This window comes from Populus nigra, chromosome 6 (assembly GCF_951802175.1).
Source record: "Populus nigra chromosome 6, ddPopNigr1.1, whole genome shotgun sequence".
Taxonomy (NCBI): domain Eukaryota; kingdom Viridiplantae; phylum Streptophyta; class Magnoliopsida; order Malpighiales; family Salicaceae; genus Populus; species Populus nigra.
In genome coordinates, this window is record NC_084857.1 from 12,763,146 (window position 1) to 12,787,158 (window position 24,013).

The window sequence follows — 24,013 nt, forward strand, 5'->3', positions numbered from 1 at the left end:
CGAATAAATACAATTCCATTAATATTTTTTCATAAATATCAGCCTCGTCCTTCATGATCAGTCACTCAACCAAGCCAGCAAGCAGTTGAAAAAAGCACGATTCGGATTCGAAACGTGAAAGCGAGTAACCGACGCCACGGGATTAGATTTTCGCTATATATTTAAAATATCAACAACGATCAAATACCTCTCTCACTTTCCACCTGTTGAATCAGATTCTCCGGTATTTCCTTTCATTTCCTTTCAAAATCGAATCAATCACACTAACATCTCTTCTCTTAATGTTCTTGAATTGATAAATCTCTTTCTATTCCTCTAAGATCGTTCTGTAATACTGTGATTGCAGGTAGATCTGATTAAAATGAAATGCTATTTTTTTATGAGGTTCAGATTTCTAACTTTCTTTTATTTATCTATTGAATGTTGTTGCAGTGAATTTGAGGAGAAAAATTGAAGATGGAGGCTTCAGCTGGTCAAGGAACTGTTTTTGCACCATCGTTGGAAGGAATGAAGCATGTCAGATCCGATAACGGAGAAATACTCACTAAACCTTTCTTGGACGTCTGCAAATTGATTTTGCCTGTTATTGGTCCGTTCCTTTTTTTTAATTATTTAATTACTACTATTAATTTCACATTCTCGTGTTTTTAATTCTGGATCTCTTTACAAGTTACTGAACTGTTTTTTAATATGTTATTAATTTAGACTGATCCCTAGTTAAAGATATACTTCCTATTGTGATGTTAGATTCAGAGTCTGTTTGTCATTATTCAAAAATTATTTTTCTATTTTTAAAAATTACTCGTGAAAAAAAAAGTTTAGTTAGAATTATGTTCGTCAAAAAATGATTCATAGTGACTTTTTTGAACAAGGAAGGTTGTACAAGTTAGAATTTAAGTCAAAATTTTGTAAAAACCTTTTGATTTAAGTCGAAAATTATTTCTAACCAAACATATGTATGACTTTTCTTGGAGTCAGAAGTTAAAAAAACAACTCGAATCAATTTGCAAAAGTTATGCCAAGCGGTTGCTTAATTTCTTATTTCCTTTACGAGATTCTTCACCATAATAATTTTATTTCTTTTGAATTATCATATCCTCTCCCATTATCCAACTACTAGATGCTTGGTCGCAAATTCAGTCCTTCATTACTTCTGATGACAGATAAGTTTGGAGCTGCTATGGCCCTTGTAAAATCTGATATCGGTGGTAACATAACGGTAAGCATTTTTGCTTCTTATCTGCTTGTTTATATAAGTTATGCTGTCTGCATATGTGGATTGATAGAATATGTCTTATCATAATGAATGACTGTGAGTAAATTGTGAGATCTCTATTTCCCCTACTGTTTCTGTTGATTTGCATATCTATGAAACTCGTATACTTAGGTGGTTCATAAACAAATAAATAGATAATAAATTTTGAAGCATAATTGTTGTTTCTCTCTCTCTCTCTCTCGCTATTTTTTCTTCTTCTTCTTAAATTGCCTGTCATTGACATTTGAGCAGTGTGCAGCTTATACATTCCGTCACCATACCATTTTCTTTATCACATTTGATTGTGATTTGGCTCTTTTCTATGTTCATGTTCAATACTGATTTAACTGAAACTATATAATTCTTGGTTTTCACTTGTAGAGATTGGAAACCAAATATCTGTCAGATCCATCTAAATACAACCAATTTTACACTATGGTTCAAGAGGAGGTTGATGCTAAAACAGCAAAAGGATCATCAAGTTGTGCCAATGGTCTTCTTTGGCTGACCAGGTAGATACTACATAATGTTCGCAACACAATTACTTTCTCCATTCTTTTCCTGTATTTTATTTTGTCATTGGCATGCATATTGTCACGATGGACTATTCTGCAAGAGGGTCAAAGGACTTTTGGAGCATGTTGATCATCACAGAGTTTGATGCAAGAAAGTTATTGTAGGAAAGATTACCGTGAACCTTTATACATCTGATTTCCTTAAAATCATATCTTATATGAAAATTTTAAACTTTGAATGTCTCATTGAACTGCCTCAGTGCATAGTTTTCAAGTGGTGAAAGTGTGTAAGATCAAATGCAGGACAAGAAATAGGATTAAAAAGCAAATAATCTTGGGCTTTTGAGTTTTCACTAGAAAACAATCTTGGCATACCAGAAAAAGTAATTTATATGCTCTTTGTGAATGGCAGTCATTGCTTATAATCTTTGATCAAGGAATTTAAAATTATATAGTCATGTTTTTTAATATTCTTGGTGATCCTCAGAGCAATGGATTTCCTGGTGGAACTTTTCCGGAATTTACTTACACATCCAGATTGGACAATGTCACAAGCCTGTACAGATTCCTATGGCAAGACACTGAAAAAATTTCATGGCTGGCTTGCCAGTTCAAGTTTCACTGTATGTCTGTCTCTGATCTATTTAGTTCTATCCTAGTATTTTCTTTATATGAGTGGAAACTATATGCAAAGTTCTTTGCTTCATGTTGACCTAAACAAGACGATGGAAACTCTGAACTGATTTGATTGTTTCTTGAATTACATTTTTGAAAATTATCTTGGACTATAGCAAACTATAGCAAACCCTGGATATAATGAGGGAGCATTTTGTTTGTCTCAGTTTTATGAGAAAATGGAAGCCATTATTGCAGCTATGCAAGATTTTCTGAGTCCATAGTGCAGAAGCTTAGGCAATAAGTTGGACTGTCATTTTATTCCCCGTAGCTTCACTAAAATATTGACCATGTTTTGTAAATTAGTTAGACTCTGGTGTAGGGTTTGCTAAATTAGTTTTTGAAACATTCTGGTGTAGGGCAAGCCAAATTAGTTTTTAAAAGACTCTGGCGTAGGGCAAGCCAAATTAGTTTTTGAGACTTGTTGACTTAATGAATACTGGATTACAGATTGCCATGAAGCTTGCTCCAGATAGGAAGAAGTTCATGGAAGTAATAGCTGGCACAGGCGATGTTGCTGCTGACATGGAGGAATTTTGTACAACCTTTCCTCCATTTCTTGAAGAGAATCACAAGTTCCTGGTAAGATGGTTTTGTAACTGAATTTCCGAGATACCCAATGTCTTTGTAACTGCTTAATCTAGGATGCAATAAGTCCACCTTTGACATTTGTGACAAAGGCCAAATATGGGCAAACTCTGAAAACTGGGAATTTCTGGGGCGCGAGGCAGGAGGAAGGGGCCCGGAAAGTCTAGTGGGCTAGCTGGGAGGCTTTCTGTTTGTTTTCTTTAGGCTGTAGCACCATAATTCTAAAATGTCACGTTATACTTGCTTGCTAACCGCTTCTAATTTGTTGATGCAGGCTAGTGTTGGTCTGGATGATATGAAAGCTTCATAATTGAGGAGTTCCTTCTGATGCCTGCCAGTGGTTTTGGTTCTTTTCTCCCTATTGATTTGGCTTCAAAAACTTTAGACGGGAGAAATAATTAGCCACTTCAAAATTTACAGCTATACAACTCTTCTATTCAACCTTTTCTGTGTAACTTGTGTTATGACATGCTCACTCTTTTCTTTTAGTCTTTGCTCTCTACCTTTCTGAATGGTTCAGAACAAGTCACACATGGCGCACTTAGCCCATATGTTGGAGAGTGGGTTGCGTCCGCAAACCCATTCCCTTTGCCTTCCTCTTCGGTCTTGACCTTGCAAAATTGAAGCTTCACATTTGGTTCTGTTTAAAATTCAGTCCTCGAAACTCAAAACTCGAAACCTTGATATTTGTTTTAGATCAATAAAGCTGTATTTTATATTATCTAATCAAACATTAATTTTTTTCCATCGACATTCCAAGATTCCCATATATAAGCAATCAAAATAAATTATTAAGTCAAATTCCAAATAAAATTAATGTGAGATAATCAAATTAAAAAAAAAGTAGAGTGGTAAAAAAATGGGGCTGAATATTTTCTTCTGCCCATTCAATTCAGCTTCCGATTCCAAACAAAAAAAAAGAGGTTTTGTATTTGTCCAATCCAGTCCTTAGATGTTTTAAATTAATTAAATTTTATATAATTTGGCTAAAGTGAGCATTAACCAAGTCACATAGATTTTTTTGACACGGCGAGATCCTCTAACTTAGGAAGTGAAAACAAAATACCAAGTCTAATCTTGAATAAGTGAAATATAAAAAAAAAACAAATAAAAAAAATTGAGGGACAAAAGTAAAAGATAAAAAAAAGGATAAAATAAAGAGAGAAAATGATTATTATTACAATTCATACTGTTTTCTCTCGTGCTACAAGACTTTTGCCAAACCTCTTAGTATGTTTTTTTTTTTAATTTAATTTAATCTACTCTTAATTTGAATTGATCAAGTCCTCGTACTCCTATCTGCCTTCGGCAATGTACAAAAGTAGTCCTATTAAAAGTAATTAATGATTTCAAATTAAAAAATATATGTACTATTTATTTTGGTTCTTGATCATTCTTAAAAAAAAAAAAATAGAGATAATGATTTTATTTTTATTTGTTTTTCATGTATGTTTAGTAGTGTGTTAGTGGTTGCTTTTTAAATAACTTTTCGTATCGAAATATATGCTAATTATATTTTTTTTATTTTTTTAAAATTATTTTTGATATCAGCACATTAAAACGATCTAAAATATATAAATTATATTAAATTTTAATAAAAAAATTAATTTTTTTAGGAATTCCCAAGCGGTTTCGCTGATGTGTCAATAGAGAGGAGTAACAGAAGGAACCAAGAGCAAGTAAGAACCATAACCGTTTTTCCCGGGATTTTATGGAAAGGAAAGACAGGTCACAAAAACCCACCCAAATTTAGTCGGCTTGCCTTTCTGGATATTTGGCCTAAAAAATAGGGTATCTACTGGTTTTGATTGACGGACAATGGGAATTGAAAACGCGTCCTTGAAAACAAAAAATGATGCGTGACTCTACACATTTCGGAGATTTCCCAGTTCATACTCTCCCTCCTCTTCTTGATTGGAGACAGAAGTTAACGATCAAGATTTTACATCCATCCCCCCCACTTGGATTTTATATCAGACAGGGCTGAGGGATGGCATCTTCTTCCTTGGACCCAAGCTGTGTGGTTTTGGTTTGAGAATGTTTGATGTGCGATCACTGGCATTGCCGCAGCTACCATGGGATCGTCTTGACTTCTTTTTTTTCGTTTTCTTTTCCCCCAAGGTGCGGTTTTCTCTATAGAATGTCCACATTCTCTGTTTCAATTGAAGTTTTCTTAATGTTTATTTTGTTCTTAACTACCTTGATTATTCCTAGTCGTCATGAATCTCTCTTGCGATCCTTGTTGAGTTGATGGATTTGAATTTTGCTTTAGGGATGTTTGTTTTAGAATATATATCGCCTTATGGAAACAAATTTTGAAATGTTTAAAGACGGTTTTTTGAAATATAAATAGATGTCAGATTATTAATTTCAATTCGCAAGGATTTAAGATGGCGAGGAGATTCTTCCTTGTTTCGGTGAATTCTTATGGGAATACACAGGATATTGAGATTGGAGAAAAGCTTAAGAATTTTCTTCTGTCAGCTTTGCTGACGTATATCCTTGTTTTTCTCCTTTTTTCAAGCACAGAAGCAATATTTCAACAAGCGAAGCAACCTTGCTGGCGCAGCTAAATTGCCTGGCTTGGCCAAAATGACAACCAAAGTGAAAGGTCTTTTGAGAGGTCTAAGATACATTTCACAAATATTTGGTATGAGCAGCTTTCCCCTCCTAAAAGAAAGTATTGTTTCAGAACAAATGATATTGCAGCTTCATATTGCATCAATATGCATTTGATATCAGCATGCAGCATTCTTCTAATTCTGCTATGTCCTCACCAAAGATATTGCTAGCGTTTTCAGATTGCTCGTATTCCAACATTTAATTGGACACGTATAAGCAGCAGTAGCACTGTACTATGCCTGTTGTCATCAATCGTTTCTCCAATTTTGCAGATGAAAAGGAACAAGAAATGCAAATTGGATTGCCTACTGATGTAAAGCATGTTGCTCACATTGGATGGGATGGCCCGTCTGCAAATGCACCAAGCTGGGTACGCCAATGAGTTTCTTTTTTCTTTGCCTCTTAAGGTCGTAGTTATCTACGAAGATGATCTTGGTTGCTTAAGTCTCCTATATAGATAGGCAGTCCCATTTGATGCACCTTTTGCTATATACCCTGCCTCACATTATCAGCTATGTCTCCATTCCATCAGTCATCATTGAGATTTAGACCAAAAAATCTTGACCCCTACCTGCTCCCTTGAAGAACTTACGATAGGTATTGCTCCATCCCAGTGCTCAAATAGACTTTTTGATGTGAAACAATTCCCTACATGTGCAGATGAATGAGTTCACCTCGCCTCCAGAAATTTTAAGTGGGACTTCAAATTCTACAGAAGTGAAGAGCCTTTCAACAGATTCAACCTTGGAAGGTTTGCTTTTCCCTGATGATCATGGATCTATGTTTTTTTTGGATTAAGACGTGTGCAATGTTCTCCAAATCTTCTATTCTGTTGCTGAGGAATTATGGAAAAAATGTAGTTTGCTGATTCTGCATTGTTTTAATATACACAGGTCAAACTGAAAAGCCGAAGCATAGTTCGAGGCTCTCATCGGGTAGTGCTAGCTCACTTTTAAATTCCCCAGACCGAAGGAGTACCGACTCATCAAAGCACTCCAGGCGCCAAGCGTCTAGCAGTACTGGCTCACCTTTAAATTCCCCCAGTGGCACTGATGCGCCAAAGAGTTCTTCTAGGCGTCACCGCTCTTCAAACAAGTCAATGGGCTCTCCAAGGGAAGAATCATCAGGGAGCAGCCGAACCTCAAGACGACACAAGACCTCAAGTCTTGGTGCTGAATCGCCTATTCAAGACCAGCCCACCATCCCAAAGCATTCTCGTGGAAGAAAGTCCAAGGGATCATCAAGATCAAAAGAAAAGAACTCTTCAAACGAAGCGCTTCCTTTCTCGGATCCTGGACCTGGAGGGTCTGAGTCTATACATGGAAGGAAGAACACTGCAAGCCAGCTAAGTTCTGTTTTGGAAGCATATGAAGAAGAGCGATGAAAGGAATGCGAGGATTTGTATGTCAGAGATTTAATGTTATGTGCATTAAAGTGTCAACTATAATTCAATTTGTCTTGAATTTGCTTTTAAATTTTCTCTTCATATACATGTCTATCTTGAATTTGCTTTTAAATTCTCTCTTCATATAGTTACAAGTCTATCTTTCATAGAGAAAAGTCAAAAGCTTGTGCTTCAGCTTTATTGCTGATTTATTACATGTAAAAAATAAAATAGCTTACAGTTAAGAAGCTAAAACTAGCAAACTCAACTTTCCCTGTTGGCATATAAAAAAGGAAACATGGATATACTTTTGGCGTACCCTATAAACGGTGGCAAAAAAGAATCCGCCTCCCGAGACCATTGCTCAGGTATTCCTGTTTCATTGTGAGTTTTATCCAATCTAGTAAACCCTAAAATAAAATACCATTTAATAGAAAAATAAATCTGAAACTACCATTTAGATAAAAAGAACCTGAAGGCATCTGCAATGCTACAATTAACACATTTCTTACTTGAGAAATAATGAGAAAAAAATTAGAGCAGCAGAAAGAAAGAAGAGGAACGATTAACAAAAAATACCCCGACAGAAAACCAAACTCACATATTGACAACAAATTTACATTTAAAATCCAGTAAGAGTACATATGCATAAATACTCAATGCATCAGATACACACACCATGGCTACTAGTGCCTTTGAAGAGTAGCGAAGGGAGTAGAGTTCAGGTGTGCAGCTAGTTTGGGAGATAAATCAGAAACTTGATGTGACAAGCAAGGCATAGGGGTGAGTGGTAGCTTATTTTCCAATGGAGTCAATGGAAGAGGGGTTGATGGGAGCTGATTCGAATCTTGGGTTCCCTTGGCTGGTCGCAAGCAAGCCAGATAGCCATGGGATTGGTAGTTGCAAATGGGGAGTTTGATGGCCTGTACTGTTGATTCTTTCTCTTTTGGAACTGGTGCTCCAGTAGGATCCTGCACATATATATAGCATCCCATAAGAAAACAGCAGCAAGTAAAAGCAAACACAAAGAGGCGGTTTATCTTGTTTAAAGGAGCTAACTAAAGGAGGATAAAACCTTACCCCAAGCACAAGAAAAGTGAATGCTTGATTGTCTGCAGCAAGATAGATTTCGATCAGCTTCCGCAGGTCAGCAAGTGTGGCATCCTTCAACACCTTAAGTGTGGTGATGAAGTTACCACTGTTTCCTTTAGAAGCTTCCCATTTCACATGCACTTCAATCTGTGAATCAGTAATTTTTACTGAAGGGTTGTAGTTCTCCTTTGAAGCCAATGCCATCATGTCAGACAGATTTTTCCCACATTCTATCAAAGGCACATTTTTCTGGAGCGGTGAGTTTTCCTTGTTCGAAATTTTTTGAGTAGAATCCTTGCCGACAGTCAAAATTGGAGATGGTTGAGGATCAGTATCTGCAACCCTCTTTTTTGCAGGTATTGGAGTTCTGAATTGTTGGCAAAGCTCTCTGTTATTCCCACAAAGTGTAAATATGTTCTGGATTCTTAATCGTCTAGAAGAGGCTGAATCTTTCACATTCTCATACTCATTTACTGGTTCTGAAACTGAGTGCGAATCTTTCACATTCTCATACTCATTTAATGGTCCTGAAACTGAATGCCTATCTTCTGAACCATCCTTGAGTGCCTCAAACTTCAGAGGAGAAGATATCAAGGAGCCAGCACCAAAATTGATCCCTGGACTAGACACATCAACAATCCTCGTCACCTCTATTACTTCTTTCTCCACCTCTTCATCTTCAACTTTATTTTTGTGTTCTTCCTCCTCTTCTACCTCTTCCTCCTCAAACACAGTGCTAAGACAAACTTTATCTCCATTATCAACCACCTGATTCAAAGTACTAAAATGAGGATAACTCGACAAGCTTTGGGTTTCAATGACGCTAGATTGATGAGCAGATGCGCCAACAAATCTCACATCACGAACAAATGCTTCTTGATCACCCATGTCTAAATCCATCGATTTCACCATCCCTGGGTCCTCATCAGCATAAACCCCCAGCAGCCTTCTGGCAAAGCTGCAGCCATCAATGTCCCTTGGACCATTCTCATCACCATTTTCATCCCTTGAACGACATAGCTCAAATTCAACTTCTTCCAAGCGCCTTCTCAGCATCTCAACTTCCTGCTGCTGTTGAAGTATCTTCTCTTCCATTCTCCTCCTCTCCATCTCCACAAACTCTTCAGCCATTCTTTGGCACTCCTCCAACTTCTTTTCCAACTGAAGTTTCAGTATCTCTGTACGCTCATTCACTTTTAGGTTTATCTCCTCTTCACTTGCTTGAGATCCCTTCTCTTCAATAAGTGCTCTCAGCACAGCAACTTCTTCTTCTTTCTTCACTAGCTGTTTGTGAGCATCATTTCTCTCCTTTTCTCTGAGCTTGTTCTCCATTTGTAGTTTGTAGATAAACTGGTCCATAGCTGCTATCCTGGATCCTAAGATGCCCACAGAAGAATCTTCAGCACCAAGTTTATCCTTAATTGGCGTATGAGGACCACGGACAATACATTTCGCTTTTGCTCCATATTCAAGCGTGCAGATTGTCTTGTGTATTTCTTTTGGGTCTGGGCTTGCACACAGAATCATCAAAATTTTTGACTTGTCATCTTCGAAAGAATCCTGAAAAATAAGGAACAGGAAAACCTGATAAAGCAGAGTTTAAACAAGCTACATAACATGACATAGTTGTAATCAACATGAATTGGACATTACTTGGAGCAGCATAGTTAACTTGCTATCTCTGAAAGGTACATGAGAATCTCCATTAGCAATAGATTCAACAACTCTCTTTAATGCTATATTCCCTTGGTTGATCTTCGCAGTCTGTCATTAAAAGAAGCACAAAATCAGCTTTCCTTTTTAATGCCAGGACACAGAAAAGAGGGAAAAATGAATTCCCAAAAATTCACCTGCATTTTAGCTTCAAAACCACTTTGCCCAGCTTGGTCAATATTTTCTGAACCTGCCATATCCACAAGCATGAGTCGGCCTCCTACAGTCGGGACATCAAGTATTATCTGTGCAAACATGCAATTGAAATGTTGTGTCAATCTCAATAAACAACACTACTTTTTCAATGGTTTCACTTTTTTTATCCAAGTCAGTTTTAGAGGAGCCATACCATGCAGTGACTCCTAGAACTTCGCTCATTACAAAGCGTGCTCTTAATTATCCTTCGCTTCTCAACTTTCTGAATCTCTTTTGAAATCTTCCCAGCTTCATTTCCAGAGATAAAAGTCGCATTTTTAGCCTTCTTTCCCATCACTTCTAGTCTTACCTGCAAAAAATGATGACAGCAAAAAATGATGACAGCAGCATAATCTTCCCATCACTTCTATCATAATACCCTAATCAAAATATGAACAGCAATATCTACTCAAAATTAAGCAAATCAAAACCGAATTTTAATCCCAACAACACAGCAGCTGAAGCAAACTAATTAACAGAGAATTCAATGGAACTTGTTGAAAAGTTTACCTTGTATCCACTGCCACTCTTAGGCCACCCGATTCCAATTCCTCCCCCACCATTAGTCGACAAAAGATCATAAATTTCTTCATTATAAATCTCTAAAACTGTAACTTGCACAAAAGTACCAAGTTGTAGCTTCTCCCCTTCACCCCCTTCACTTCCCTCTTCTCCTTCTCCTAAAATACCTTTCAAAGACCGATAAACAATGCCTGGCTGCTTCGAGCAACCAAACATTGTATGACTTTTCCCAGAACCAGTAGGACCATACATCATTATTGTGCATTTTGCACCCAATTTAACCCCATTAATCCTCGACTCCACGAACTTCTTGTAAAAGGAATCAAGGTCTTCTTCTTCAGAGAAAGAGACCCCATCGAAGCTGAAGTCTCGGTACCCAATGTCAGCACGGACACGAAGAGTGTTGTTCTCGGGATTTACTTGCAAGATCGAAGTGGGTTTCTCTTTTCTCTCAGGATAATCTCGTATCCTGCTAATCACTTCAATGGGGTGGTCTTGAGGGGTCTCTTTGATGGTGTAGTTAGGGTTTGGAGATGGGTTCGGGTTTGGAGTTCTTGTTGAAGAGAAATTTATCCTATGTTTTGACTGAGGAGTCTTTACGACGTGTGGGTGATTCGATTTAGAAGAAGAGGAAGAGGAAGAGGGTGTAGGGGCCATTGTGTTTGTTTTAAGGGAAAGACAAGAATTTTATGGTCTGCAGCTGGTTTTTTTATGGGTTTTCTTTCAAGACTAGACTGTGAACTCTGTTTTTAGAGAGATAGAGAAATATTGACATTCGATCTTGATCTTGTAAGATAGATGCAGGGAGAGAGAGAGATAAAGAAGAGTTGTTGAAATTGAAATTAGGGTTTTTCATGTTTGAAATTGAATATAGCCGTTATGGTTTCTAACGTCTATTTCTGTGCTGGGACGCTTCTCATGTGAACTGTCCCAGCCACTTGAGAGGCATGCCTTTGCATCATAACACCTCTTATGAATTAATTAATTTGAGTTAATTAATTTATTTCTAGAAAATGAATTCGGTCCCTTTATTGGGGAGGTTATTCATCGGAGCCAGTTGGCCCACATTTGGTCAGATTGGGTGTCAATTGATCAAATCTAAAACATAGGGGGGTAAGATGACCATTTGTAAATTTACAAGTCAAGATTTTACAATCTTACATTGCTGCCTCTTCCTCTTCCCTGCGGGATTTCCCCCCCGTGGTTCGTGTATTCACAAATTAACAGAAAGCACTAACACGTGGAAGACAACTTTACATGTACAGAAACCTTGAATGAATCTCACGGAACGTTTAAGAATTAAGACACTGTACAAGAAGGAATTTACGAGATCACAAAAACTCGAAGCTCTCCTCTTGTCACACGGGTATCAACTTCAAGGTAAGTAACTTCAAACTCACCACTTCCAGTATTAGATGTGATAAGTTCGAGGAATCTGGAATTCGAGGTTACTTCTAATGGCGGAAGATGTGATAAGGTCCCAGTTGTCTTAACAGTAGTTTTCTCGAAGCATTCGTCTTGGTTTCTAGTTCGTAGGAAAAGAAGAAATAATAACAGTAACGAGAGTAACAACCAAATATAAAAGGGATGAGTGAATGAGAATGGCCAACCTATGAGCTCAAATTAGCGGGCCAAAGTGGCAGTCACTTCAACAGATTGTAGGGGCCATGGAGCTCCTAATTCAAGCTCTACGATGTTGTCGAAATCTTTGCCTTGGACATCGATTCGTTGGAATACCTAATCAAGAAACCATTTAAAAGCCAGGAAAAACCCCCTAAGAAACCAGTAATTTAGGGCAGATTACACCTTGTAAGTGTTGCTTATGCATCCAACAAAAACGTGAGCCGAAATGATTCCGACACTTCCAACTTGACTGTCATCACAGTTAATACAAAGTTAGTTTTTCTTTCTTTGTTTCTTTAGATCAAACAAATGTAGATAAGTCTTCACGCTAGAGAAGTAAAATCATTTGGACGGGCATTCACAGCATGCAAGAAGTAGCCTGTCATGTGGCAGGCCATCTACCAGACTTATGGGGAGCAGCCTTCCAGTGGGAGGTCCAGGACGACTTCCACCTAGGGTGAGAATGCACTGCTACATATAAGCTTCCATCTCCCTTGCAGCTTATCGATATCATTTGAGAGATCAACGAGCCCTCCCACAGCTTCAAGCTGCTTGGCAGCAACATCTGCCTTCAGTTGATCATCTTCACTAGCAGCAAAACCTCTGTTCAGGCCAGAAACAGCACTCTGCATTCAATCAACCATATCTGTCATGATAAGAATATTCAAGAAATATAGAATGAACACCCTACAAGGGAGAATATAAGTTCTGCTTGTCCACATTGGCACATTGGCATTCTAGCATTTATAACTTGGAAGATTCAAGATTCTGTCATGTACCAAATTAAAAGGGATTCAAGTTTGTGCCCTATATTTCAGATGTTGTAGAGATGAGTCCATAGAATAAATTATGAGGTGGTACGAACGCATACAAAATTTTTTGACTAAAACATAAGGGTTTGAAAACTAATGTAAGAGATTCTAGGAACTAAACATTTACATCAATTATTCTTCGTGTTCCATGACCATAAAAAAAATATTTTGTACATAATCCAGTATTATAAAATTCTTTTGGAAGCTCCTAACAGGACACAAGCAGCCCCTGTTTCCCTGTTAAGTGTCTCTAGCTGCAGTCATCTAGTCAACAGCACCATCATGTTTTCCTAATAACATATTTGAATCTCACAACCCTCCAATTTGAAAGAGAAACATGCAGATGTCATTTATTATGGGGAAGACCTACAGTACAGCTTCCATTCCATAGCATTTGCACCGCAAAATGTTGCTAGTGAAGATACTTATGTTTCAGAATCTTGATTCTAGAGAGAAACAGAGGTAAGCAGCTCTCATTCACAGAGAAAATGAGATTGCTGGTTTTCCTGGGTCTAGAACAGGAACTTCATCAAGAGCTGACCTCAAAACAACACTTCTCTGTAGATGGTTTATATAAGAACCGTCATGTCCAATTCGAGTTACATGTGGGGTCAGTGAAGTTCTTTTTACAGTGTGGACTTTGATGGGAAGTTTACATTTTACAGAAGAGGAGGAGGAGAGAAATGCTGAAGGGTAAAGTAGGAGAGCATACAGCTGCCATGTTTCTTTCGTTTTCTTTTTCTTCTTAAGAGAAAGGAGGAGGGAAAGAATTATGCGAGGACCAACCATGTCTGTGCAAGAGAAGAGAAGTGATTCTTGTTTTTTCTATGATTTTGTTTTCAAATTTTCTAATCAAGTCTTTTATTTATTTATTTAAGTATATGTCTATTTTTTCTTTTCAATTAGGTGTCTCTATTTTTATTTTTAATTTTCTATTACTTTGTATAATTACAGGATAATTAAGTAATAAAATAAATCATTATAATTTAATAATTTGTAATTTAAATGGACTATATCTTTGTATATAAATTACTTTTAAAAGTTTTTTTTATTTGAAAATATATTAAAATAATAATATTTATTTATTTATTTTAAATTTAATTTTCACATCAATACATTAAAATAATAAAAAATAATAAAAATTTATTTAAAATTAAAAAATAAAAATGTTAAAATATCGCACCAAACAACTTAAAAATTGCTTGGCAGTGATGTTTTCGTTCTAAGGGCCACGTGGGATCTTGGATGGCGAAAGATAGATGGTATTGGACCCCCTATTTCGTCAAATGATAGGGCAGAATTTTTAGTATTAATACATTAAAATAATAAATAATATAAAAAAATATTAATTTAAAATTAAAAAATGAATGTCTTTAAAAACCATAATTAGACATAACATGATGTCAAACAGTCCCTTAATATTTGGATTTTTCCTATCAATTATGCTATCACGACGAACCCTAATCCACGACCAAGCAAATTGTAAGCACGACGAGATTGGACTTTCCAAAAAATCTAGTTGCATTGAGTTAAACCACACGTATAAATGTATGTTTGTTAATATAGTACATGTTTTCCTTTTAAAATAAATTAAAATATGTTTTAAAATTTTAATTTTAATTTTAATAATAATATGTTAAAATCATTAATAAATAAATAAATATAATAATAATAATAACAACAACAATAAAACAACATCAACTTCAATTTAATTTTTTTTAAATGAAATGCATTTTTATAACACACATAAAAACACTCTCAAATATCATTTATATAAAAACTAAATGTATTTTTTTCTTCTCTCCTAGTTTATTTAAAAAGTTTTTTTTGTTGTTTTAAAATGTATTTGAAATTGTAGTAAAATATTATTGTTTAAAATTTATTTTTGCTTGAAAATATATTAAAATATTTTTTATTTTTTAAAATTTATTTTTGATATCTTAATATTAAAATAATTAAAATATATAAAAAATTAATTTAAAATAATAAATAAATTAATTTAAAAGAATGATTATATATATATATATATATATATATATATATATATATATATATATATATATATATATATATATATATATATATATATATATATATATAGCTTCAATCTTCCATGGAGAGCACAGCCATTTCGTATCATCTCCAAGACGTCCACTCACAACCACAACCGTTCTTTCATTACAACGTTGAATGTTCTCATTCAGAAACAAATTTCAATTTTGAAAACTAATACCTTTTAAGTAAAACACAACAGATCACTATAAAGTAATAATAGTTATTAAATTAATCATGATTAGTGAATCTAAAACTTGATTAAAGTTGGGTTTTATTTTGAATTATTTAAAATTTTCACTCAATTAAATATGATTAACTCAAAGGATTGATTCAAAAACCAATTGATCTTATTAAATTCAAGTGAGTTAATTTAAAAAAAATAAAAATAAAATAATATTACTTTAAATAAAACAATTGACTTAAATTTATCAAATAACTTTCTATTAACCTAGTACTCCAATAACTCAGGCAATAAGTCCCTGTCTTATAACCATGATATAAATAAAATAAAACGCACAACCCCAAGAAATTTATTTTATTTGAAAAATCTAAATTAGATGCATTTCCCGCTCAGAGCAACCCCTCCCCTGCGAGAGAAGTCCATAAAATCTATATCATATTATTATAATTGCGTAGATCCATTCCTTCTCTCTCGTTTTCGTCTAATAAATCCTCTTCCTCACACAAAAATTAATTACATAACCCTAAACATCCGTAATTAATCTATCAAACCTCTTCAATCCATGTCGGCCTCCTCGGCTCGTCGGTTAAAAGGCCGAAATGGCGTCGCCGACGCCACAGCAGCTCCAAAACCAACCAAAGCCCTAACTCCAATCTCAATCTCAGATAAAAACCCTAATTCCACTACTAAAAGGTCGCTCTCCGGCAAAGAGAACCCCGCCAGACCCAACTCTCGGGCCCAGAAGTCCGCAATTCGGCCAGTGCCACGTGTTGACAAGGCTGCTGTAGGAGATGGCAGCGAAGGGCGCATGCGGTGGTCGACGTCATCGGCCCCAAGAGGTAGGAGTCCAAGCCCTTCTGAATTTATTAGGGGTTTTAGGGATTCTAGGGTTTCCACAGGGGAGAGTGATAATCGAGTGGTGTCGAGAGCAGAGAAGAGTGGGATTAGGGGTTTGAAAGAAAATGGTGGGTTTAGTGGGGAGTTGAAGAAAAGGAATGGACTTTGCAAAGGGAATGATTTGAGAATATTAGAAAGTAAAAAACAGTTACGCGGGCTTAAGGTTTTGAATGATAACTGTAATAAAGAAGTTAACTTGCGAAAATCAAGAGAGTTTGACTCAAATTTAGATTCAAAAGTTGCAAATGGTGGTAAATTTGATAAGGTATATGTTGATAAATCTGGGTCTGAGGTTAAATTTGACAGCTTTAAAGACTCTAGTGAGAAATCTTATAGTAAAGGTATGGTTTCGGAGAACTTGAAAGAGAAGGGTTTGAGCGATGAAGGGAAAGGAAGCAATGCTGGTGTTAAATATCCAAGCAAGCTTCATGAGAAATTGGCTTTTTTAGAAGGGAAAGTGAAGAGGATTGCATCGGATATAAAAAAGACCAAGGAAATGTTAGATATGAATAACCCTGATGCATCCAAGGTGATACTATTGAATATTCAAGATAAAATTTCAGGTATTGAGAAGGCAATCGGAAACGATGCTGGTAGCAGTTCATCAAAAAGTAGTGGGAATGATACTGGAACAATTGTGGTTGTAGAGAAGAATGAAATTGAGAAAGTTGAGAATGTGAAGAGCCAAGCTAAAGGGTTGAATACTGAGGAACTTGAAGAAAGACTCATTCCTCATCATAAGTTGCTTAGAAACCGAACATCGCTGAAGGCACCGATGGCAAGTTGTCAAAGTCATAATGTATCTAATGCTGATGAGTATGGCTGTGAGTTAAAGGTGGAAGAGAAGTTGTCGAGCCCTATTGAAGAGAATCCAATAGCACTCGAGTTTTTGGATTCCCTTAGTAAAGAGAATGGTAAAGTAATCGTGAGGGATGCCAAGGTCGATCTTGAGTCTTTTGAGGTTCAAGAAATGGGTGATGGTTCAGCTTCAGGAAACCAAGACTCTTCAAACATGTTCAATCCCAAGTGCGAGGAGGACCTTCTTCTTACAACTGACGAAACACTTGATGAGTTTGATGATCAGGAAAATAGAAATACATTCATAATTGGCGAGGAAACCGAAGATACTTGTGTCTATCAGGTGAATGAAATAGGCACCAAAAGTTCAACAGGAGGATGGTTTGTGTCAGAGGGAGAGTCAGTTCTTACTCATGATGATGGGTCCTGCTCTTTTTACGATATTGCTAATTGTGAGGTACGGACCAGAACTATTTATTTCTGTTTGGCATTGAACTTCCATTTTTCTTTGAGCTTTTACAGATCAGCATCCCAAGTTTTCCTTGACACGCTTCTGTTTATTTTTGAATTTTCAATGAAAGACTTCGATAGAAAGCAAAGATGAGTTTTTAACTGTCTTGAGTGTCTCTTGCATGTTTCCTTTCCTTCCCATGAAGAATTTAATTGATTTGTTTCTGATTTTCTTTTTGGATAAGATAGATTCGCTTTTGACAATTTATCTAGCTTGTAGAATTTTATGTTTAATATCTCTCTGTCACTCTAACTCCAAAAATGTTTGTGCGAACAAACATACAGATAATGTGTATTGTCATAAACTTCATGAGCAGATTGATGCACAATATGAAATAATCAAACCAGTTGCATTTTCTTCAAGATTTGTTTGTCCACTGATGATTCATAATTGTTTCAGGGGAAGGCTGTATACAAGCCCCCAGCAGGAGTCTCGCCTAATATATGGAGAGATTGCTGGATTATTCGTGCACCTGGTGCTGATGGCTGCTCGGGGAGATATGTCGTGGCTGCATCTGCTGGGAATACTCTTGATTCAGGCTTTTGTTCATGGGATTTCTATGCCAAAGATGTGCGAGCTTTTCACATTGAGGATGGAGGAACAACTGCCTCAAGAACAGTACTTGGTGCCCTACCCAATAATACCACATCTAGGAGAAATGCTTTGTCTAGCATATTGTTACCAGAAACTCAAAAATGGTGGTATAAACCATGCGGACCTCTTATGGTCTCTACTGCCAGCTCTCAAAAAGTAGTTAAAATACATGATATTCGAGATGGAGAACAAATAATGAAATGGGAGACGCAGAAACCTGTGCTAGCAATGGATTATTCAAGCCCTTTGCAGTGGAGAAACAAAGGGAAAGTGGTTGTGGCTGAGGCAGAAACAATTTCTGTGTGGGATGTGAACTCTCTTAATCCTCAATCATTGTTGTCTGTTTCTTTGGCTGGTCGAAAAATCTTAGCTCTTCACGTGATCAACACTGATGCTGAACTAGGTGGTGGGGTTAGGCAAAGGTGAAACCTCTGATAACTTCAAATCATTTCTATTTGCTGGTCTTGTCATCATACTCTCTCTCTCTCTCTCTCTAGCTACATATTTCACAAATTATGCATACTGTATCCTATGAAAACATTTAAAAAGAAGCTCACAAAAAATATTTCAGTAAATTCTGAAGCCATGATTCATGAATTGTTAAGTTCATTCATAAAGCTGAAGTGTGATGGCATTTCACCATTGATTCTCAAATCAAGCGGTGCTTAATTAGGTGATGTTTAGATAAACCATTTGTGTATTTTTCTTCACTGAAATGTCCAAGCCATATTGCTTTCTGAGATGACTAAGAGATTTTTTTGGATTAGAGCAATCATTTCCTTATAATTCACCTCATGTTATCTTTGGTTTACCTTTTGCCCTTTTCATTATTTGTAATTGAATGTTGTTGCTTTTTGTAGCAGGCACATCTGAAGATCTATCTTGCACATGACTGAATGAACACCTTGATTTCTCTGAACTTTTCCTCAATGCAATTTTGTCTTTTGTTAGACATCATGGTTTTATTGATTCATGGCATATCCTTCTTGGTGTATGTGATACCCTGATTCTGAAAACATTTCCTTTTCACATTGCTTGTCTTCTGATCATTCTCTTACATTACTTCTCTTTTGCACACATGGAATACTACTAGCAATGGGTTGTTTGAATACACTAGTGACTGTTGAAATTAGTGAACACATGCGTGAAGAGGCTCTAAGTATTTGATAATGAATGAAATGGGGGTCACCTTTCTAGGAGCTGAAGGAAATTATGGCATGTTATGCACCCCTGATTATATGATTTGTCTGCCACTGGTCATTTTTCTCTTTTGATGATTGCTTGCATCTCTTGTTGAACTATTTCATTCACTATTCATCAATTGTATCATGTATAAATACAGCTGCACTACCATATATGTAATAACATGCGCGTTGTGCTTTCAAGTCAATATATAAAGGAGCTCTGGAAAAATTCTTCCCAGTCCTCATGTTGGCTTTTGAATGCAGAGCAACTTCAGCAGAAGCTGAGGGAAATGATGGTGTGTTTTGCACCCCTGATTCTATCAATGTTTTAGACTTTCGCAATCCATCTGGTATAGGTCTCAAGATACCAAAAATAGGTGTCAGTGTGCAATCAGTTTTCACTCGTGGAGATTCAATCTACATTGGCTGTGCCAATACGAGGCTTGCAGGGAAAAAACATCCTTGTTCACAAGTGCAACATTTCTCACTGCGCAAGCAAAGGCTAGTCAACACTTACTCTCTGCCAGAATCCAATGCCCACTCGCATCACTCAGCCATAACTCAGGTTTGGGGAAACTCAAAACTTGTAATGGGTGTTTGTGGGCTGGGGCTATTTGCATTTGATGCCTTGAAGGATGATGCACTGCAGTCTTTCACTGGCGATATTAGCAGTACTCAAAAGGTTAAGGATGTTATTGGACCAGATGACTTGTATTCCCCGTCTTTCGATTACTCGGCATCCTGTGCTCTCCTTATATCAAGAGATCGTCCAGCACTTTGGAAGCATCTATTGTAGGTATTGTTCGTGCCTGAAGCTGGTTTAACATGTCTAAAAATAGGACCGTGAATGTAAAAACATCCTGTTGTTTATGTTTTGTTATCTATTACATGCCATGCTTGATATGTATTTGGGATTGTTTTCTTATGAATACATTTGGGACATGTCTCATTACTATATCTTTGTACAAGCATATTTGGAAAAGGGAGCATTATCACCCCAGCCTGAAGAGAGTAAACAAGAAGTTGGTTAATGGAAGTGGATAAGCTTGGTGTCTGAGAGTAGCACATTTGTTGTTGATGTGTAGTAATTGGATTACACTCAGTTGCTTGCAGACAAACAGTAGTCTTGTTTTGCCAACAAAAGTATCTTTTTGAGTAGATTTGAAATTAGAATAAAATTTCTCTCATTTTATTGCTTGCAGATGCTGATCCTGATTTTAATAATCTAATTATACCCTCGTTTCCCTATCTCAAATCAGATTCCTCCTTATAATCCGAGTAGACAAGTTGAGATTTGAGAGTGATCTTTAGAAAAAAAAAATTAAAATTAAAAAACCAGAGCAAGAGACCCGGGTTGTCTGGTTGGTTAGGATACTCGGCTCTCACAAGAGACCCGGGTTCAAATCCCATCAAAGGAATTTGAGTTCTCTTATCCAAAAATTCAAAACTGACCCGACATGATGAGTTACTATTGGGAAATATATGGAAAAGGCACCGAGTTACTAATATATGATTAGCAGTTGATTTTGTGCATTTTGTTATTTCGTTTTATATAGAGATGAAAAACAAACCGAACTTCTAGAGCTTGATCTGAAACATTCTTTCGAGCTCCATCGTTAGTTAAATAAATTAAATTTGATCACAAGCTAGATTATTTTCATGAAAAAAATTAATATATTTTAAAAAGAATATCACTAAAATGCAATATTTTTATTAAATAGTGAGTAAAATCAGTTATAAAAGACATCTTATGATTCTAACCTTCACATGGAGGTTAATATACAACAATATTAAGGTAAAAGAAATAATCTATTAAAGATAACTATATTAAAGTATTCATATTTATTTGATTTTATTGTGTTCTTGAGCGAAATTGAAGCTCAATATAATACTTAAACTCAGTTCTAGTTCAATTTAATTTTACATGAATTAACCTCGAAGGTCTCGATCTGGTTTGTTTAGCGTCTTATTTTTACATGAAAATAAGAGATTATTAATTACTTTCAGAGCAATACACTCTAAATGTGGTTATTATGGTTGGTCCTAATTTTATATAAATGAAGGGATAATAATTTTTCAAAATACGAAAGGGATCGATATTCATTCGAAGTCCTTTATTATTGTTTTGCAAGAAGACCAGGCTGTCATTACTGCCCTGATCTTAATCACACGGGAGACTGGATTTCGAAGCATTCGTGACTACTTCTTCACCAGCCCGTCTCGAAGGTGATTGGAATGAGTAATTTGGTGCTTGTCCAAAAACACTTGAAGACAAATTGAGGTTGAAGAAATGAGCTCTACACAGCTTGAAAAGTTCAGATTAGAAGCAATTGATGATGACAGAGAATAGTATAAATCACATGTTGAAACTTTATTTAACTGTTTAAGTTATTGAATTGAGATAATTTTTTAATATAATATCATAGTTTTGATGACCAAGCAGTCATGAATTTGAATCTTACCATCCCTATTTATTTGATAAAATTTAAGCATAAAATATTGTAAATCTGTACAAGTTTCAAGTCCAAAGAACTTTTACTTGAGGGGGTGTGTTAAAAAATAATATAAATGACATCTTGAAACCTCACTAACAGCTTAACCTATTGGGTTGAGATGGTTCTTTGATATACACTATCAAACCGTCATTGATAAGGCCAGGGGCGGAGCTAGAATTATTTGTTAGGGGTGCCAAAATTAATATAACAAGATATAATATTTGTTTTAATTTATTGTACATGAGTTGTAAAACAAAACCTATATAATTTAGTTTTATTCAAATAACTTACTACAAACATATAATGACTTTATTATAATGTAAAAGGTTTGGAGCAATACCAAATTAAGTCAAAGCAATGAAGTTAATTTCATCTTCATAATGTATCCATCACTTTAATGTTGTTGGTTTTTATATCTATCAAATATAAACATACAAAATATATAAGAAATATTTGTTAAAGCGAAGCATTATTTATGTTTGATAAACTTTGAAATAAAGCAAAAAATAATAAAGAATGATTCTTACATATTTATTTTCATTGTGCTCGTCATTCTTTTATAAAATAGAAATAATCGATTATCATATTAATTGTGAATCTTTCAACAATTTCTTTTTCTATATAGACAATCAAATAATTTATAAGAAAATCATCCTCCATCCGAATGCGAAGTCTTATTTTAACAATTTTTATCGCTAAAAAAGCTCGTTCAGTAGTTGTTGTCGAAACATGAAGAGTTAAAATAAGTCGAATCAACCTGTCAACTAGCGGATAAATTGTTGATTTTTTTGTTTCAACCAATCCTTGACATAAATCAGCAATCGATGACATGTTCTTTAACTTTGAATGATTGGGTACATGATTGGATGGCATGTTCTAAAATCAAAACATATATCGTGAGAAAAAAATGATAATTTTGGTAGCTCTACACTCTGCTTAAAACAAAACATAAAAAAAAATCTAAGTATAATCAAAACAAACCAATAAAATATATCTAATTAATTAGAAAAAAATCACCATAACAAGAATTCAAAAAACAATCGGTAGAACTAGCAGATTTGAGAAAAACAAATGAGAAAAAATGGTAGAATTATAAAAAAAATCATCAAATTATTATAAAAATAAAACAAAAATAGATTTTAAATTTAAATTACTTTGTTTTATTTGATGAAAAATAAATTAATTGATAGCTCAGCTTCAACCTTTTTATAAAAAAATTTTACTCGTGATTTATATTTTTATTTGTGTTTTTATAAACTGCAAGATTTATATTAAAGCCACACAAGATAATTACTTTATATTTTTTTTTCATGTAGGTCAAAAATAAATAAAAAATCAAAAGTAAAGTTACATTTAATTATTGTTAATAAAGCCACCTTTTTAAGATAAAAAAATATAACACCTCCACCTCATACTTAATCCATTTCCACTTGCTAAGTGTGCGGCAGAGCGTGTTCAGAATGATTGCGTGCATGGCTGCTTGCCAGGGCCTAGAGATGATACATGCTTGGAATGAGATATCACTGGAGGTGATGGGAGTATGAATCAAGAAGAGAGAAGAGGGAGTCATTATCAGCAGGTTTGTATCTGTGTTAGGAGGTTAATTTTGATCCATCTGGGCGGTGGTTGATTTCTCTTGCAAGGGACTAAAGTTTAAAGGGCAAAATCCTGAAGAGTGCGAACTGTTTTGCATCCAAGTAAGAAAGTTGTACTGAAATCGGTCCCTCTAGGAGTTAATGTCGTGAGCTGTTAGAACATTGATGATTAGTGGAGCATAGATGACGTGGACAAACAAAGAACAGAAGCACGAGATCCATGCCTTTTCTTCAATGGAGGAACGTGGGAGATATGTGTGTGAGAGAGAGAGAGACCCGTAAGAGGAGACGTAAAGAAACAAAGACCATGAATACAAGACCTCCAAAGAGAAACGTCGGTGTTGTGTTTTCGTATTTTTTTTTTCATGAGTTTTTGCCAGAAGAAAAGAAAGCATCAGAACACACAAGATTTGTTCCATAAACATGCCTTTTCTTCTTTTTTTATGGTTGAGTTTTGTTGGAGACCACTTTTTAAGAGAAGACATTAATACCAATTAAGTTATAATTCATTGACCCATTAATCTTGATTGATGTATAAATTGTTTTAAAAAAACATTTCTTATTATCAAATAAAAAAAAATTATAACTGATCAGTTATATCAAGATTTTAGATTTTGAAGTTTTCTTTTATATATATATATATATATATATATATATATAATCATTCACTCATGATGTTAGGTGCATTTAATTAGAGTTCTATTTAA

The 24,013-nt window shown here is 35.4% G+C and overlaps 5 protein-coding genes across 7 annotated transcripts; 3 read left to right on the top strand and 2 right to left on the bottom strand.

Moving 5' to 3' along the window:
- Positions 1-453: 453 nt before the first annotated feature.
- Positions 454-3,521, top strand: LOC133697673 (glycolipid transfer protein 1). Its single transcript, XM_062120393.1, has 6 exons — positions 454-589; positions 1,164-1,219; positions 1,637-1,767; positions 2,258-2,393; positions 2,896-3,027; positions 3,308-3,521. Exons 1-6 carry the CDS (start codon positions 457-459, stop codon positions 3,341-3,343), a joined length of 624 nt encoding a protein of 207 aa, XP_061976377.1. The 5' UTR covers positions 454-456; the 3' UTR covers positions 3,344-3,521.
- A 1,149-nt stretch (positions 3,522-4,670) lies between these two features.
- LOC133697983 (CRIB domain-containing protein RIC5-like) lies at positions 4,671-7,187 on the top strand. The gene is made up of 5 exons (XM_062120828.1): positions 4,671-5,154; positions 5,563-5,683; positions 5,928-6,025; positions 6,316-6,406; positions 6,549-7,187. The coding sequence occupies exons 1-5, from the start codon at positions 5,071-5,073 to the stop codon at positions 7,037-7,039; spliced, it is 885 nt and encodes a 294-aa protein (XP_061976812.1). The 5' UTR covers positions 4,671-5,070; the 3' UTR covers positions 7,040-7,187.
- A 417-nt stretch (positions 7,188-7,604) lies between these two features.
- LOC133697982 (kinesin-like protein KIN-10A) lies at positions 7,605-11,462 on the bottom strand. Its single transcript, XM_062120827.1, has 6 exons — positions 10,550-11,462; positions 10,194-10,349; positions 9,982-10,089; positions 9,785-9,895; positions 8,120-9,691; positions 7,605-8,010 (listed from the first exon to the last, which is right to left on the bottom strand). The coding sequence occupies exons 1-6, from the start codon at positions 11,216-11,218 to the stop codon at positions 7,726-7,728; spliced, it is 2,901 nt and encodes a 966-aa protein (XP_061976811.1). The 5' UTR covers positions 11,219-11,462; the 3' UTR covers positions 7,605-7,725.
- Positions 11,463-11,884: 422 nt separating this feature from the next.
- On the bottom strand, positions 11,885-13,785 carry LOC133696813 (plastid-lipid-associated protein 6, chloroplastic). The gene is given in 5 exon segments (XM_062119091.1): positions 11,885-12,078; positions 12,172-12,298; positions 12,587-12,645; positions 12,648-12,810; positions 13,468-13,785. Coding segments are annotated over 5 exon segments (861 nt in total).
- A 1,799-nt stretch (positions 13,786-15,584) lies between these two features.
- LOC133695858 (KIN14B-interacting protein At4g14310-like) lies at positions 15,585-20,173 on the top strand. Of its 3 annotated transcripts, none has more exons than XM_062117824.1 (3): positions 15,585-17,384; positions 17,838-18,454; positions 18,893-19,072. In XM_062117824.1, exons 1-3 carry the CDS (start codon positions 15,795-15,797, stop codon positions 18,903-18,905), a joined length of 2,220 nt encoding a protein of 739 aa, XP_061973808.1. In that variant the 5' UTR covers positions 15,585-15,794; the 3' UTR covers positions 18,906-19,072. The 3 variants fall into 3 exon arrangements, with proteins under 3 accessions (XP_061973808.1, XP_061973809.1, XP_061973807.1); XM_062117825.1 differs by having other exon boundaries at positions 18,896-19,072; XM_062117823.1 differs by lacking the exon at positions 18,893-19,072 and adding an exon at positions 19,481-20,173 and having other exon boundaries at positions 15,587-17,384.
- Positions 20,174-24,013: the final 3,840 nt, after the last annotated feature.

Bases quoted from the DNA above. Each gene is read 5' to 3' on its own strand.
- LOC133697673 (XM_062120393.1), top strand. From the start codon at position 457: ATGGAGGCTTCAGCTGGTCAAGGAACTGTTTTTGCACCATCGTTGGAA. The intron at 2,394-2,895 runs GTATGTCTGTCT...ACTGGATTACAG, and splicing joins TTGCCAGTTCAAGTTTCACT to ATTGCCATGAAGCTTGCTCC. The intron at 3,028-3,307 runs GTAAGATGGTTT...TTGTTGATGCAG, and splicing joins AAGAGAATCACAAGTTCCTG to GCTAGTGTTGGTCTGGATGA.
- LOC133697983 (XM_062120828.1), top strand. From the start codon at position 5,071: ATGTTTGATGTGCGATCACTGGCATTGCCGCAGCTACCATGGGATCGT. The intron at 5,684-5,927 runs GTATGAGCAGCT...CCAATTTTGCAG, and splicing joins ATACATTTCACAAATATTTG to ATGAAAAGGAACAAGAAATG. The intron at 6,026-6,315 runs GTACGCCAATGA...CTACATGTGCAG, and splicing joins CTGCAAATGCACCAAGCTGG to ATGAATGAGTTCACCTCGCC.
- LOC133697982 (XM_062120827.1), bottom strand. From the start codon at position 11,218: ATGGCCCCTACACCCTCTTCCTCTTCCTCTTCTTCTAAATCGAATCAC. The intron at 10,350-10,549 runs GTAAACTTTTCA...CATTTTTTGCAG, and splicing joins AGAGTGGCAGTGGATACAAG to GTAAGACTAGAAGTGATGGG. The intron at 8,011-8,119 runs GTAAGGTTTTAT...ATATATGTGCAG, and splicing joins TCACTTTTCTTGTGCTTGGG to GATCCTACTGGAGCACCAGT.
- LOC133695858 (XM_062117823.1), top strand. From the start codon at position 15,795: ATGTCGGCCTCCTCGGCTCGTCGGTTAAAAGGCCGAAATGGCGTCGCC. The intron at 17,385-17,837 runs GTACGGACCAGA...TAATTGTTTCAG, and splicing joins ACGATATTGCTAATTGTGAG to GGGAAGGCTGTATACAAGCC. The intron at 18,455-19,480 runs GTGAAACCTCTG...TTTTGAATGCAG, and splicing joins GGTGGTGGGGTTAGGCAAAG to AGCAACTTCAGCAGAAGCTG.